The sequence below is a fragment of the Tribolium castaneum genome, chromosome 2, assembly GCF_031307605.1.
Source record: "Tribolium castaneum strain GA2 chromosome 2, icTriCast1.1, whole genome shotgun sequence".
Taxonomy (NCBI): domain Eukaryota; kingdom Metazoa; phylum Arthropoda; class Insecta; order Coleoptera; family Tenebrionidae; genus Tribolium; species Tribolium castaneum.
Window position 1 is genome coordinate 17352314 of NC_087395.1, and position 13353 is coordinate 17365666.

Below are 13353 nucleotides of genomic sequence, written 5' to 3' on the forward strand. Positions count from 1 at the left end.
TGCTACGAAGTTTAAATTTATTTTACACGATAAAATTATTTCCGCATATAATTGTCTAAACTAAAATTTGTAGAAGCATTTTCTTTGGTAACCCAACTCTCCTCCCAGAAGTTCCTCAATCTGTCGTCAACATTCGCGCAAAACTCTCTAAAGTCCTTCAGAAGTTTGGTCTGGAAGTTGTTATCAACACCTTGGTTTGTGCGCCACCTGCGACTGACCATGTGGTTCCAAGACCATAAAAAACCCATCTAAATCAAATTATTGGTAAAAGGAAACGAATCGGCGCTAATTACCTTTCTGGAATTATCATAATCGTCCTTATTTTTCCCACTGACGTGCCGCGTGATGTAGGCTTCATGGGGGCTGGGCACAACGTCCGCGTGCACCGAGAACCGCCCAGTGGACCTAGGTTTGCTCCCAACTGAGGGGACCCTGCTCCTGGGCTTTAAGGCAGGCCGCGAAATCAGAATAAAAACAGTTCCGGTGCAATGAACGTATTGGTGTTCACGCGAAGTGGCCTCAGGGTTAATAGGCGGCTCCAGCATGCAGTTAATAAACCCGAATCTTTGTATGATCGTCTCTTGCAGCAAAAATAGGCGTTCGAGCGACGACCCGTCTTTGAATTCTTTGAAAATTGTGTCCCGTTCCTCGAGGCATTTTATGTTAAGGGGTACAAAAATAGGGCCTCTTAAGGGGTCGCTTTTGTTAGAATAGGGTAAGGCGAGGGGGTCGTGCGGGATCGGGATCATTTGCAGGCCGCAAGTTTGGGCTTTCCGGTGCCAACTGGACAGCTGCGGAGCGAAATTAGTCGGTTCATTTTAATTTTAAATTGATTACCAGTTCGGCAACAATAGAACCCGATGATGTCAGCCATTCGACAATTAATTCGTAGGCTTGGTCCGGCATGAAAGTCGTTTGGTAGCGGACGTGGCCCCACTCCACGCGGTCGCTTTTACCAGCGACGTCAGTCTCCAAACGCATTCTTTTGTAAATGGTGCCTGAAAAATTTATTGGAAAATTGTTTAAATATTGATTGGTGGGATAATACTCTCGTTCTCGGCGTATTCAACGTTGATGTCCTCGCACAGGAAGTGGGGGACACCGTATTTCCGGTCGCAGTACATGTTGGGTACTTCCACCCCGTTGGTTACGTCCGACAGCCCCCAGTTTAGGGCTGACTTGACCTCGACTTCCAGCCACTCGTTTTCGAAGTTTTGCAAATCGCCGCTCGGTTGAAACGCATCTTTATCATCTATGAATTGCAAATGAACAATTTGTTGTGTTGGTTTTTAGTCCGACAGCTCGCGATTGGAAGAGCGTGATGATCGTATCGTAGAGTTTTGCACATTAGATATGTGCTGATTAATGTAAAGTAAAAAGAAAGAATGCCGACGGGGCCTTCTAGTAATAAATTAAATGATAAGTTGTTTTTTGAATGATGGTATATACAGTATATACAGGTGTTGGATAAAATGTGGCGGAATGCCAATGAAGTACGTGCAGCATATGCCTTTTTGAAACTGTGAAATTTTCGTTATAAAATACATAAAAACCAAAGGGCATACCGATCCCATGAAAGCCATGTCTTCTTCAACAGAAGAAGTGAGGACACTAACAACTAGCTTAAATTTTTACACAATTTTTAAATGATCGTATACCGAATGCCTCATAGTCCGTAATAATTTACGATAAAATCTACTGTATAGTATGTATAACGTCGGCATTCTGGTCGTAACTGTTTTAAAAATAATTTTTGAATGATCGTAAGTAGTATTCTTATTTGTTTTTATTACATAACAATAAAATTATGAGAATTCTTAAATGGCATACACGTCGGTCGAGATTATATTATTTTATGACCAAAAAAATGCTCATGGCTATGCCCATATTTCGGCAGAATTTTAGGGGCGGCAAAAATATCTTTATTTTGATTAAACAGACAAGTTGCATTTTTTTAAGTCAATTGATCAGACTTTTTGTTTTCGTCGTATGATTTTACTTCTTAAGTTCTTAAATATTTGGTGAATGAAGTTTTTAAAAAGTTTCAATTCATATTACAGAAGATTTACGGCGAGTGGTGGTAGAAAAAGCCTAAAAATTACACAATACAGAAAAAGGTCTTTGAAAAAAGTCAGCGACAATGTAGTATTGTAGAAAAAAGTTGTAAAAATTTCTTAAAAAAAAATAATAAATCATTTGTTAATTCTTGTTTTAAATAAATACGAGGTGATTTTGTAATAGATATCTTAGAAAATAAAGAAGAAATTTAAAAATCTTGTGCATGCTCGATGACATTACAAAGAACTTATTTAAGTTTTTTAATTTAATTGTCAAAACTATCTTGAATTTTTAGATCACGTTTGCTAAAACTGAGACTACTATTTCTTTCAACTTTCAACTTTCAAAATTTCAAAATTAAAAAAGTCAAAGATACTCTGTTTACAATAAATAATAAAATAAAATAATAATAAACAGTTTCTGTTTACAATAAATTAAATGCGCATTTGAAATCACCTTCTATAAACAGTTCTCGCAAAGACGTTAAAAACTTTTTCTTTTTAAGTAAGCAGACAAACAGCGTATAGAGGTATTAATAAATATTTACTTTCCTCTTTAACTTTCATTTTCTTTTCTTGTTTTAATTTTGTTTATCACATTCATTTTTTATTGTCGTTTAAGCATGATTATAATTATTTTATTTTCCTGTATTTTTTGTTTGGGTTAAGTTGGAGTAGCTTCGTCTAAACTTCGCCCAGAATGAAGACTATTTATTATTATCATTATCACTATTTTACTTGATGTTAGAAAAAATCAACTGATAAAAAATAAAATTAAAAACAGGTATATATATTTACTGATTTGGTTTTATCAGATTACAATGCCCGAAAATTGATAGATATTGTTTAGTGTTAGATAATTAGACTTCCTTAACAGTTGTAAGGCAGCGTATATTAAAACACCAATATCTCTAACATTTTTCGAGCAGTTTAACAGTTCACAAGAGGGATGGTACCACTGCTACTTTTTCAAATTCGCCAAAAATGTCCATCTGTTAATAAAAATTGCCTATTAATTTTCGGGGTTTGTAATGTTTCCTTATTTTCTGAATTAACCAATTTTTTTTGTTTTGAAAAATAGAAAGTTGCGACCAAAATTAAGTAGCCCGAGGTGACATTGGGCCCAAATACGCCACTGCTGGTTAGATAGCATTAAATAAATCATTTTAAAAGTCTGTCTAGGGGATCAACTGTCCACTACATTTAATTCTTTTTTAAATGAAAAATACTTTTAAATCTTTCACTTATAACTAACTCAAAAAAATAAAAGTAGAATCAACAGCGAGTTTTATTTCCGAATATTATAAATGTATTACAAGTTTGTTTTTGTTATTATAAGTTATTATTTGGTTTAAAGAAATAGTTAAAAATTACAGGTTTTTATAACAAATTAAGAAAATTTTTTTTAATAAATGCTCTTCTCAGAGTTCTCTATGCAATATGATTTTAGACAGCATCTTGAAGATAAGGAATATTGTTGCCACTTTGAATTACTATAGTAAAATTTCCCATAAGACATTTCTCTTAAACAGACATCTCCTTAAAGCGGACACTTTGTCTGTGTCCCGTAAGAATAGTACATACCTTCACCTCTATTCAGCAGAGTCTCCCTTGGCCGGACATGGACAGAGCAATTCCAACAAAAAACACTTTATAACCACGAAAAAGCGCATAAACAAAAATAAAGCAAATTTTTATTAACACAGACTTTTAAAATGATTCTTTCTAATATTCTTGACCGGATTAAGTTTGCAAATTTATTTTGGCCAGAAAAGTGTGATAACCTCGACCGATGTAAATGACATTTGAAAATTCTTATAATTATATTATTATTTAAAGAAAAACAAACGGGCATAACCATTAATTTTTGCAAATTTTTGGTAAGGTTCTAAGATTTTGGCCCCACTTTTACGTATGTCCGTTCACGTATTAACAATTCAAAGTACAAATTTTACGTTTCATGTGTTTTGGTTCTGTATACGGTCATTTAAAAATGGTCTAAAAATTTGCACTCCTGTGATCGGTATGCACTTTGGTTTTTGTGTATTTCACAGCGTAAATTTCACAATTCCCAAAGAACATACGATCAGCACGCTTATTCTGTTACGAGCTGCCGGTGTAATAAAACTGACCTTTCTCAATGATATAAAACAGGAAGAAACCGAATAGAAACTGTTTATTCGGGTCACCTGAAGCGTGTCGAATGAAGCCTTCCAAATGTAAATTTTGCATTATCTACCAACGAATAACAAGTGAAAAGGAATAATAATAGTTATGTTTTGAACCTGGACGGCTTTGTCTAGCGTTGACACGCCTTCCATGCGCAACAACAGCCAATTCACAGCATCCGAAGCGATGAAAGTCGACGACGGTAAATTCTGTTGAGCGGAAATAAACATAAGACCATTCAAAGGATTTTTCATCGCTTCGAGTATCTCTAAACTCGTCGCTGTGTTTTTAAGACAAGGGCCGGGCTGTACGGCGCTGAAAAACCCCATCAATAATTTGCAAACAATTTCGTTATAACTAGTACTTTTCGTCAGGGAACGCATCATGTGATTGCGACTCGGAACTCGATTGCGATTCCGAGCTCTGCGAGGTGCGATTCCGCTCCATGACTTTGGAGCCCGACCTAGTAAACATCATCACAGTCAAAATTGAGTCGATTAAATGTAATTAATGAGAGAGTGAAGTTTACTATTTACAAACCTAAATGAAGGTGCATTAAATCGCTCAGTTGAGCGTGTGGAAGTGTTCTGAAAAGCAAGCAAAACTATAGCATTCTACACAACACAGAAATGAAGGAAAAAAGATTTACAAAAGATGTGGTTAGAACTACACATGCTCCAGGCCGCAAACCAGGCTGCAAAAAATTACAAATTCAGCGAACCTAGGACGGGGGCGGTCCGAGAGGCGGTTGCTGCCCAGGCGCTCCCGGAACGGTGAACTACAGTTGACGTTCTGGAAACATTCCAATCACAAATGTTGGTACAAAATTCATCGGACAAGAGCTGGAGAACGATTCATTCACATTGAAAAAAATTATTCCAACTGGAAAACAATTTTAAAGGGGAGAATAGTCATTTTCCTCATTGTTTTATAGCCGTTTTTTAAAGTTGTTTACATTCTTCTGTCAGGGCTGTATAAAGAAAAAACTATGTTTAAATACTATTAAAAAATTCTAAAAACTGTGTGTTCTTTTAACATCATTTCCCATTAACAAATAAATTACTCTTGGCCCTGAAGTTTCTTAAGCAGAATTTTCTCTGAATTCGAAGTTAGTTTTTAGATTTGGAATTGCCTTCCTTCATCATCATTTTTTTTTGAAATTTTTAAAAAACAATTCTGGATAAAACTAGACACTTTTTGCAAAAGTTTGCTCAATAAATATAGTTTTTAATGTAAATACACAACTTTTAGTATTGGGAAAAGAAAACTGACAAAATTTAACAGACTGAGAAAAACTGCCGATTAAAATTTTCACAAATAACAGAATAAAAAATTATTTAAATTTGCGCTTCATCTCCTATTTTTCAAGTCATTCTCGCTTAGAATTATCAATTTGCGTTCCAACTTATATTTTTGCGAACGCTAAATTTTAATTGCATGTTTACATAGCTTTTTTCAATTTATTTATTAGGAAATAAAGTCACAATTAAATCGAAAAAAGCAAAATTAACACAATGTTTCACTCATTTCGACAATTTTTCGGATTATTTTCGTAGAGTTTTAGAAAGACATTTGTGCTTTTTTTAACTCAATCTTTATTTAAAAATGTGTTAAACGCTCAGGAAGTACACAAAACGTCCAAAGAAATAACAAAAAACTTGCTTTTTTATCGTAAAAACAGTAAAATATCTGACTAACCTAAAAGCAACGTTAGATTCTACCAAATATATTGATTTTTTTAATAAATTCCTCAGTTAGTGGAACTAGTTTCTCTATTTTAAAATAATACCTAATTTGCAAAGTTTTCAATATGCTTTTTATAACATTTTGCTAAACTTTTGAATTCTTGTCTGAAAAATGTGTTAAAACATCCTAAAGACTGCAAAATTTGGTGATTTTTTGACTCGTTTAGCGTAAATTCTTAACGTACTTACAAAGTCTTGAAAGACTTTTTTTGTCTTTTTTATTGTTAACACTCAAAAAATTAACAACAAAGTCATACTCAACCTAATTGGGAGGTTTTTAGATTAGTGTTTTTTTGCTAAGTGCATTAAAATTTGAGTAAATTGCACTGAGTAAATTTATCTCAAAAATGTGCCTAAATACTCAATTTTTTTTCTAATATTTTGGCGATTTTTTGGTTTATTTTTGACAAAATGTTGCTAAAACATTAAATTTTTGGTTAAAAAATATTCTTAATTGCTTAACAAAGACAAAATGAGATACAAAAAAAAGGTAACGAACAAAGTTGTAGAGAATTAAATATTCTACAAAAAAGTCTGCGATACCATATTTCTATCTTCAACGGTTTAGCTATAAATTAACTTTCCAATACTTGACCACCGGCGAAACTGTCGCTTGAGTGTCTTTGAACGACTTTGGGGCCTAAATGGTTGAAGATAGAGATATGGTCTCGCGGACTTTTTTGTAGGAAATTTAATTCTCTACAACTTTCTTCCTAACATTTTTCTTGTATCTGTAACCGTATTCGCAGCGTTTTTAAAAATATGAGGCAGAGTACAAATTGGTAAAAGTTTGAATTTTTTTAAATATAGTTTACACTAATTTTTTTGCATTAGGACTGTCTTACTATTGAGAATTTAATGCTTTATTTGCTTGTATTTTTTCAAAACAATTTTTTTCAAAAGCACTGCACTGAAAACTTGGACAGTAATGGAACAACAGCGCTCTCTGGCGACATTACCGGAACTATCGAGGACGAAAACGTAATTTGTACGTCGTTTCAGATCCTAACTTTTTGACATCCGTAGTCAGAGCTAAAACTTCTATATAATCGTTAAAATCCACATTCAAAAATGTTTTGAAAAAAAAAGTTTCTAGATTTATCCAGTTGAAAGATATGGCAATATAACACAAAGGATTTTTTGTCCTGTAAATAGAGTACATTACTGTTGGGCAATAAATTATTATTATCAATTGTCACTACTATTATTAATAAAATTTGATAAATTTTTGGTTTTTTAAAAATTTCCACAAAAACATTTTTTTATAATGAACGCAATTCCAAATAGAAAATCGAAGTGCGGATTCGAAGTTTTGCATAAGAATCAATTTAGATAATTAAAAAAAACGTGTGTCCTCCAAGTGTGAAGACAAATAAATTATTAATTTATGGCACATGACTTGTGAACGGTTATCTTGGAAAGAGAGAAATTCTCCCCCTTAGCCCTCTTCATATTCAAAATGTTGTCGCTCATTCAACATAAAACAAAAATTATTACAACAGAAAAGCAACAGTCGAACCTTTTGAGTTAGTTTTCATAACTTTTTTATTTCACTTTTGGTAATTTTAAGCAACAAAGATTTCGATCAACATTTTGCAACTTTGCGAGGGCAAAAGTATGAATAAATAGTTCGCCAGCTCGTCATCTCAAGAGTCATTATACAGAATAGCAAATTAAAAATAAGCTAAAAGTGTGAAAAATGCGAAAAGTCTTGTTACAAAAGTTAGAATTCTGAAAATAAAAAGCGAATCTATTGTGTACCTTGTTCGCGTAATTTGCGCATTACGTGAGCGGAAAACCGCACACGTAATGAGCCTCATTATTTACTGTACTAACAAAACTAATTTATTGGTCTACGACACTAAACAAGTCTATAAAAACTTCATTTAGCACACCTTTAATTCAAATGATTTAACTTAATTACTGTTGGAGTCCCGTTACCACAATATCGCCAATCGAATCGTGTTAACACCTCAACACCAGCAATTAAAAAGCAATCTCGTGTTAACTGCGCTCTTATACCTGTGAGAAATTGCTCATACTGTTACGTCTGGGTTGAACCAAAGGCGCGTTGTTTATAACACTCAGTGACTTCTACAACATGCAAATAAAACAAAGCTTAGCTTTAACATGCAAGTAAGTAACTAAAAATAAATTATTCAAAAATTAGTGAGTCAGCAAAGAGGCAAAGAATCTCAAAACAAACCCGCGATTTCTTCGACGGCAAAGTCCGTTTTATTTTATTGACGGCAGTTTCGATGAATTTCAGCAGCCCGTCGACCATCTGTTGGTGGTCGGACGGTGTGGCGGCTGTGTAAATATCGCAGTGCTCGGCCCCGTCTATGATTTTTTTGTTAGCCGAATTATTCAAAGGCAGCAAGTAGACGCGGAATCGCCAATATTTCAGCGCATCAACTAGGGCGAACTCGGTGTCGCCACCTGTACACACATAATGGTCGAGGTAATTCCAGTTGAAATGCTCCAGTTTTTCGGTGGTGAAAGTAGCGTAAGACTCCTCGTAAGTGTCGTGATGGGGGGCGTGGAATCGGTACCGGTATTGGTAGTTAAACCCAGGATATGGGTGTCTAAAAATCACCATAATTCACAACTTAATTGTAATTACCAGTGTGAGGAAATTTTATGGGGTGGCCATGAGGCACAACAACCGATCAGCCGACTCGTCGTAGGGCTCTCGCGATGTTCATATTTATCGATGAAATGGTCCGTTACAGCGCGTGCATTGGCGTAGTTTACTTGGGGTTTATACAATTAATGTTACCGGTCGCTTACAAAAATCTAATTAAAACATAAATATTATTGTTTTATTATAATTACGCAGTACCCAAGAAAAATTGTGGCAATAAAATAAGCGCTAATTTATTAAGACTGCGGTATATTTGTTGAGATTATTTTCTGAACCAATTTTAAAATAGTCGCTAATATCAGCTTCTGATTGGCTAGTTCAAACCCTGACAAGGCACCTAATTTGACATAATCGTTAAAAAATAACTTCATCATTTCCTCAATCTTACATGGACACCAATGAAGATGTTTAATACAGGGGAGCGTAAGTCACTATTGCATTTTGAAAATGTTGCGTTTTAATTCAGTGGAAATTAAAATTAAAAACTAAATAAAAATATTTTAATCATTTTCTCTGAGAAATACGCTTGAATAACTGTGATTCTTTCTAAATTCTCGAAAACTGATTCCGTTTTGCGGTTAAAATATCTTTGAATTTCGAAAAAGATCTTTCTACATCACAGCTGGTTACAGGAGTAAATAAAAAGTTTGGTGCTAATGCAAAATATGTCGAAGGTGCTACATTATTCGCTATTTGTTTTAAAACTAGAAAATCGGGATTTCTAGTAACTGCGTCAATTTTTGCATTAAATTTATGTTGTAATGACCATTCTACAGATTTTAACTCTATCAAAGTAGACTCAAATTTCTCAACTGTAATGGATAATTTTAAAATTTACGTTTCTAGAAATTTGATCGTAGTTGGAATATTTGAAAAATTGTTTTCAATAAAATTGAGTTGACAAACTAAATTTGTGGTTAAAACTAAAGTTTTACATTGTTTAATGCTTTGTGCATTGTCGTTTAAAGTAATAAACAAATGATTGTAATTGATTAAAATTTTTAGAAATTTGCTTCTAACCAAGTACCCCAGCGTGTAACTACAATTGTTGATTCGTCAGAATCGTTACGACTTGTATATTTTTTTAAAAAGGACTTTAAAGAAGGATTATTTAGTTATCTACAAAATGTGGTCGAGGTGAAATCGCAGCGTATTTCCCTTTGAAACGTGGTGTGGTTGAAAACATTTCAAGGGCTAAAAATGGTAAATAATTAAAAAAATATTAATGTCACACCAAAGAATACTTAGAAATGAATTACAATTTCGTAATTTAGTTCTACTGGGTCACTTTTATGCTTTTTAAATAAGTACATGAGATAAAAATGTTCTTTTGACTTTTTAGATATTATTAAAATTAACAGAGAGTTAGGGCGGTTAAAAGTAAAGGTATAATATTAATAGATAAGTGACATTAATTATTTTTTATTATTTACGAATTACGATTTTTAGCTCTCGAAATGTTATCAAAGGCGATGAACACGCTTCAGAGGGAAATAAGGTTCGGTTTTACCTCAGGCGCATTTTGCAGTAATTTAAAATTGCAATAACTTGGTGAGTCTTACAGATAACGAAATGATTCTTGCACCAAAAATTTATTTCAAGTATTAGCTTTATTTCGTGTCGATTATGTGGGAGTCTATCTTTTAAATTAAAAAACTTTCTCGCATCTCGAAAATTTCACTTCACAATTATGCAACGTTACAAGAAAATGTAATTTTTTTGGTTTCCCTTTATCAAAACTCAACCTTGTTAAACTACGTATAAATCTGCATTTATTGAAAATTTGTTTGCAAAAAAACGGAGTTTCTAGCTTTATCCAGAAGGAAGATATGAGTATGTAAACGCAAAATGTGTCCAATTTTAGGTGTTTGCAAATTTTTAGCTAAAACGTCTTTTCAGCCCCTTCGCGAGAGTTGAAACAAAAAATTCTTTGACTAAACATTTTTTAATACTCTTTCCTAACTTATATCAACAATGCAAGCTGTTCCACAACATTTCGATTTAAAGGTTTATCTGACTGCAAGCACGCGCCCATGCACTAACCTTCGCCCATAAGATTTCCTCACACTGGTAATTACAAATTACAAACCTTGGTCTGTATCGGGTGACTGAGATCGTATTGCCCGACAGCGAGATTTTGTGGAAAAGTCGCCCAATTGAGAGATAATACGACTCGTCGTTTTCGGTCACACTTATTCGAGTCACTGGCCCCCGCATTTTGGGGTTTAGGGCGTTGATACTGGGTATTTTATCAGCGTTGTTGGCCATGAGAATTAGCTGGAAACCTTGGGCCAGACGCTGCGAAATCAACTCTTTGAACACTTCAACTGTTGTAAGGGGTCTTTTGTAAGTTGGGCGTTGTTGAGCAAAGTCTGCATTCACACTATCGGGCAGTAAACTGTATAAAGACACGACGTAGTCAATCTGAAGGGCCCTTTTGTCGGGGAAATAGTCGGTGGTGATGGGCAAGCAGGCCGGTATTGTGAGCGACTTCCAATCCACTCCTACATCAAAAGTGTGTTAAACGTTTTTTTTTTAATTCGGGGTTTAAACGTGGTGCTGTTGTCGACGGGGGACTAAAACTAGAAGCCACAAAAATTTTGTCTCGGCTTTCATTTTTGTTAACTATTTGTTTCGAAAAATGCAGCAACGTTAGGCCTTAAATTCTTAATAAAATGAGAATAAATGACAAGTACAATTTTCTCGAAAAATATGAGAAAAAAATAGTTACGTTTTTACGATATTTTGCTACACTGGACTAAAAAGATCAGTAAATTGAGTCGAAAATTTGAATTTTTCGATCATTTTGCCGAGTTAATAAGTTAAAACTGAATAAAAAAAATGGGTCGAAGATACTTTTTCGAGCATTTTTCAACCAGAAATTTTGTCAAAAGTAAACTAAAAAATCAATTAAACAAGTCTTGCATTTTGTGAGCGATCAGCCACTTTTCTTAAACATTATCTATTTTCAAAAATTCGACAAAAATAATCGCCGAACGCATAAACATATTTTCAGAAAATTACATTTATTATTTTTTCGAGCAAGCACATTTTTCAGACAGAATCCTAATTGTTTAATACGTAATACTACGGCAATAATATACTGGAAATTACCAATGTTTGCATTTTTCGAGCGTTTTTTTTAAATAAATTTTATTTAACTAAAAAAAGTTTTTAGTTTAACACTGGATTAATGTTCAAAAGCAACACCGAGTAATAATAAAAAATTTAATTAATAAATTACTTATGCACGACAAATAAAATACCTAATAAAAAATTATGATGAAATAAAAAAAATATTAGGTCTTACGATTTGGTTACAGATTTACTTGCGTTAAACAAGAACATATGAAATAGTTATTAATAATAAAAATTCGAAAACACAAGCTGTAAATTATGTAACAAGCGTATGCGAGTACTTTAAGCCTTTTCGTATGAATATTAATCAATTTTTTTTGTTGGAACATTTGAATTTAAAACATGTTGCTATGGAAAGATATTAAAGGCTTAAAATGTTACCAATAAAAAAATTATATTAAAAGAAAGAGCAAAGCCCTACACGAAAATATTTGTACAGAATTTAATTCTGTGAAAACTAAAATATCTTGATGCATTAAGGACGGATGGGTCAAAAGTTACTCCGTCCGACCCTGGATTAGTGATGAAAAACAATACAGTTAAATTTTCACTCAGATGTATCATAAAAATAATAAGAATAATCTTTATTCACGCCAAAGTACAACAGTGGTATTTACACAAGTCTGGTATAAGTAAACTGTCTGACCAATTTAAGTGAACATACTAAAATACTAAAATTTATTTAAAGGGAACATTTATACGAAAGAAAAATCAAAATTAAAACATTGATTTTTTTACTAAAAAAATTGGAATTTTTTTTCAAAGCAATATTTTAATAGAGAGAGGAAAAGTATTAAAAAGTTTTAATTAAAATTTAATAAAAAAAATTAATGCAGTGAGTAAAAAATCTAAAATTAATAAGTCATTTTTGCATAACAAATTGATAAAAAATTATGATAAAATTAAAATATTCGGTTTCGAAAGATTATTAAATGGGTCAAAAAGACAGAAAGCAATTATTTCGCCAACTTTTCGTCAAAAAAGGCTAAAAGCGCCAAATTAGTTTAAAAAATGTGTTACTTTTGCTTTTCGTAAGTATTATTTTAAGTGCATTCTCCGGCAAACGATAAGTTATTTCGCACAATTTTGACAAAAACTTCCGAAAAAATCGCCGAATTGTGCTGAAATTTGTGTAATTTTTGCTTTTATCGAGCCCTTCAATATATTTTACATCCAAAAGTTTAGGTACGTTTTTAAAATTAATTTTGTTTTCATGGAAGATTGGAAAACTAGGTCGAAAAAAATTGATCGAAAATTACATTATTTTGAGTTCTTCAAGAATTTTTAGCACATTTTAGCACATAGCCAAACAATTGTTTAACGGAATTAAAAAAAACATGGAGAAATAAACCAACTTTTTAATTCTTCGAGCTTCTAAGTTAGTTTTTGAGATAAAACGCAGGTTTTTTAAATAAAATTTGCTGAAGTTTTAAAAAATATTAAATCGGCTCAAAAATTACAGATTTGCACATTTTTCTGCTAAAATCAGAATTATTTATTGAAATTTCATAAAAAATAAAATATAACGTTATCAAATAGTTTGCATTTTTGATGCAAAGTTTATGTAATAAAAACGCAGTTTTGCTAAACTGGGCTGAAA

The 13353-nt window shown here is 32.9% G+C and overlaps 1 protein-coding gene across 6 annotated transcripts in view; it reads right to left on the reverse strand.

Annotated features, from left to right (window-relative positions):
* The window catches only part of Iml1 (Increased minichromosome loss 1), a 24672-nt gene continuing 11319 nt past the window's right edge, over positions 1 to 13353 (reverse strand). For 2 of the 6 annotated variants that reach the window (XM_008199604.3, XM_008199603.3), the window contains 11 exons: positions 10705 to 11119; positions 8178 to 8556; positions 7994 to 8065; positions 4948 to 5018; positions 4591 to 4689; positions 4343 to 4541; positions 4190 to 4292; positions 1049 to 1252; positions 838 to 998; positions 294 to 791; positions 1 to 248 (listed from right to left, as the gene is read on the reverse strand). In XM_008199604.3, the coding sequence (XP_008197826.1) occupies positions 36 to 248; positions 294 to 791; positions 838 to 998; positions 1049 to 1252; positions 4190 to 4292; positions 4343 to 4541; positions 4591 to 4689; positions 4948 to 5018; positions 7994 to 8065; positions 8178 to 8556; positions 10705 to 11119 (2414 nt within the window). In that variant the 3' untranslated portion in view covers positions 1 to 35. Of the gene's footprint in view, positions 249 to 293; positions 792 to 837; positions 999 to 1048; positions 1253 to 4189; positions 4293 to 4342; positions 4542 to 4590; positions 4690 to 4766; positions 4814 to 4947; positions 5019 to 7993; positions 8066 to 8177; positions 8557 to 10704; positions 11120 to 13353 lie in introns of all 6 variants that reach the window. The other 4 variants (XM_008199607.3, XM_008199606.3, XM_008199605.3 and 1 more) reach the window with 3 other exon arrangements.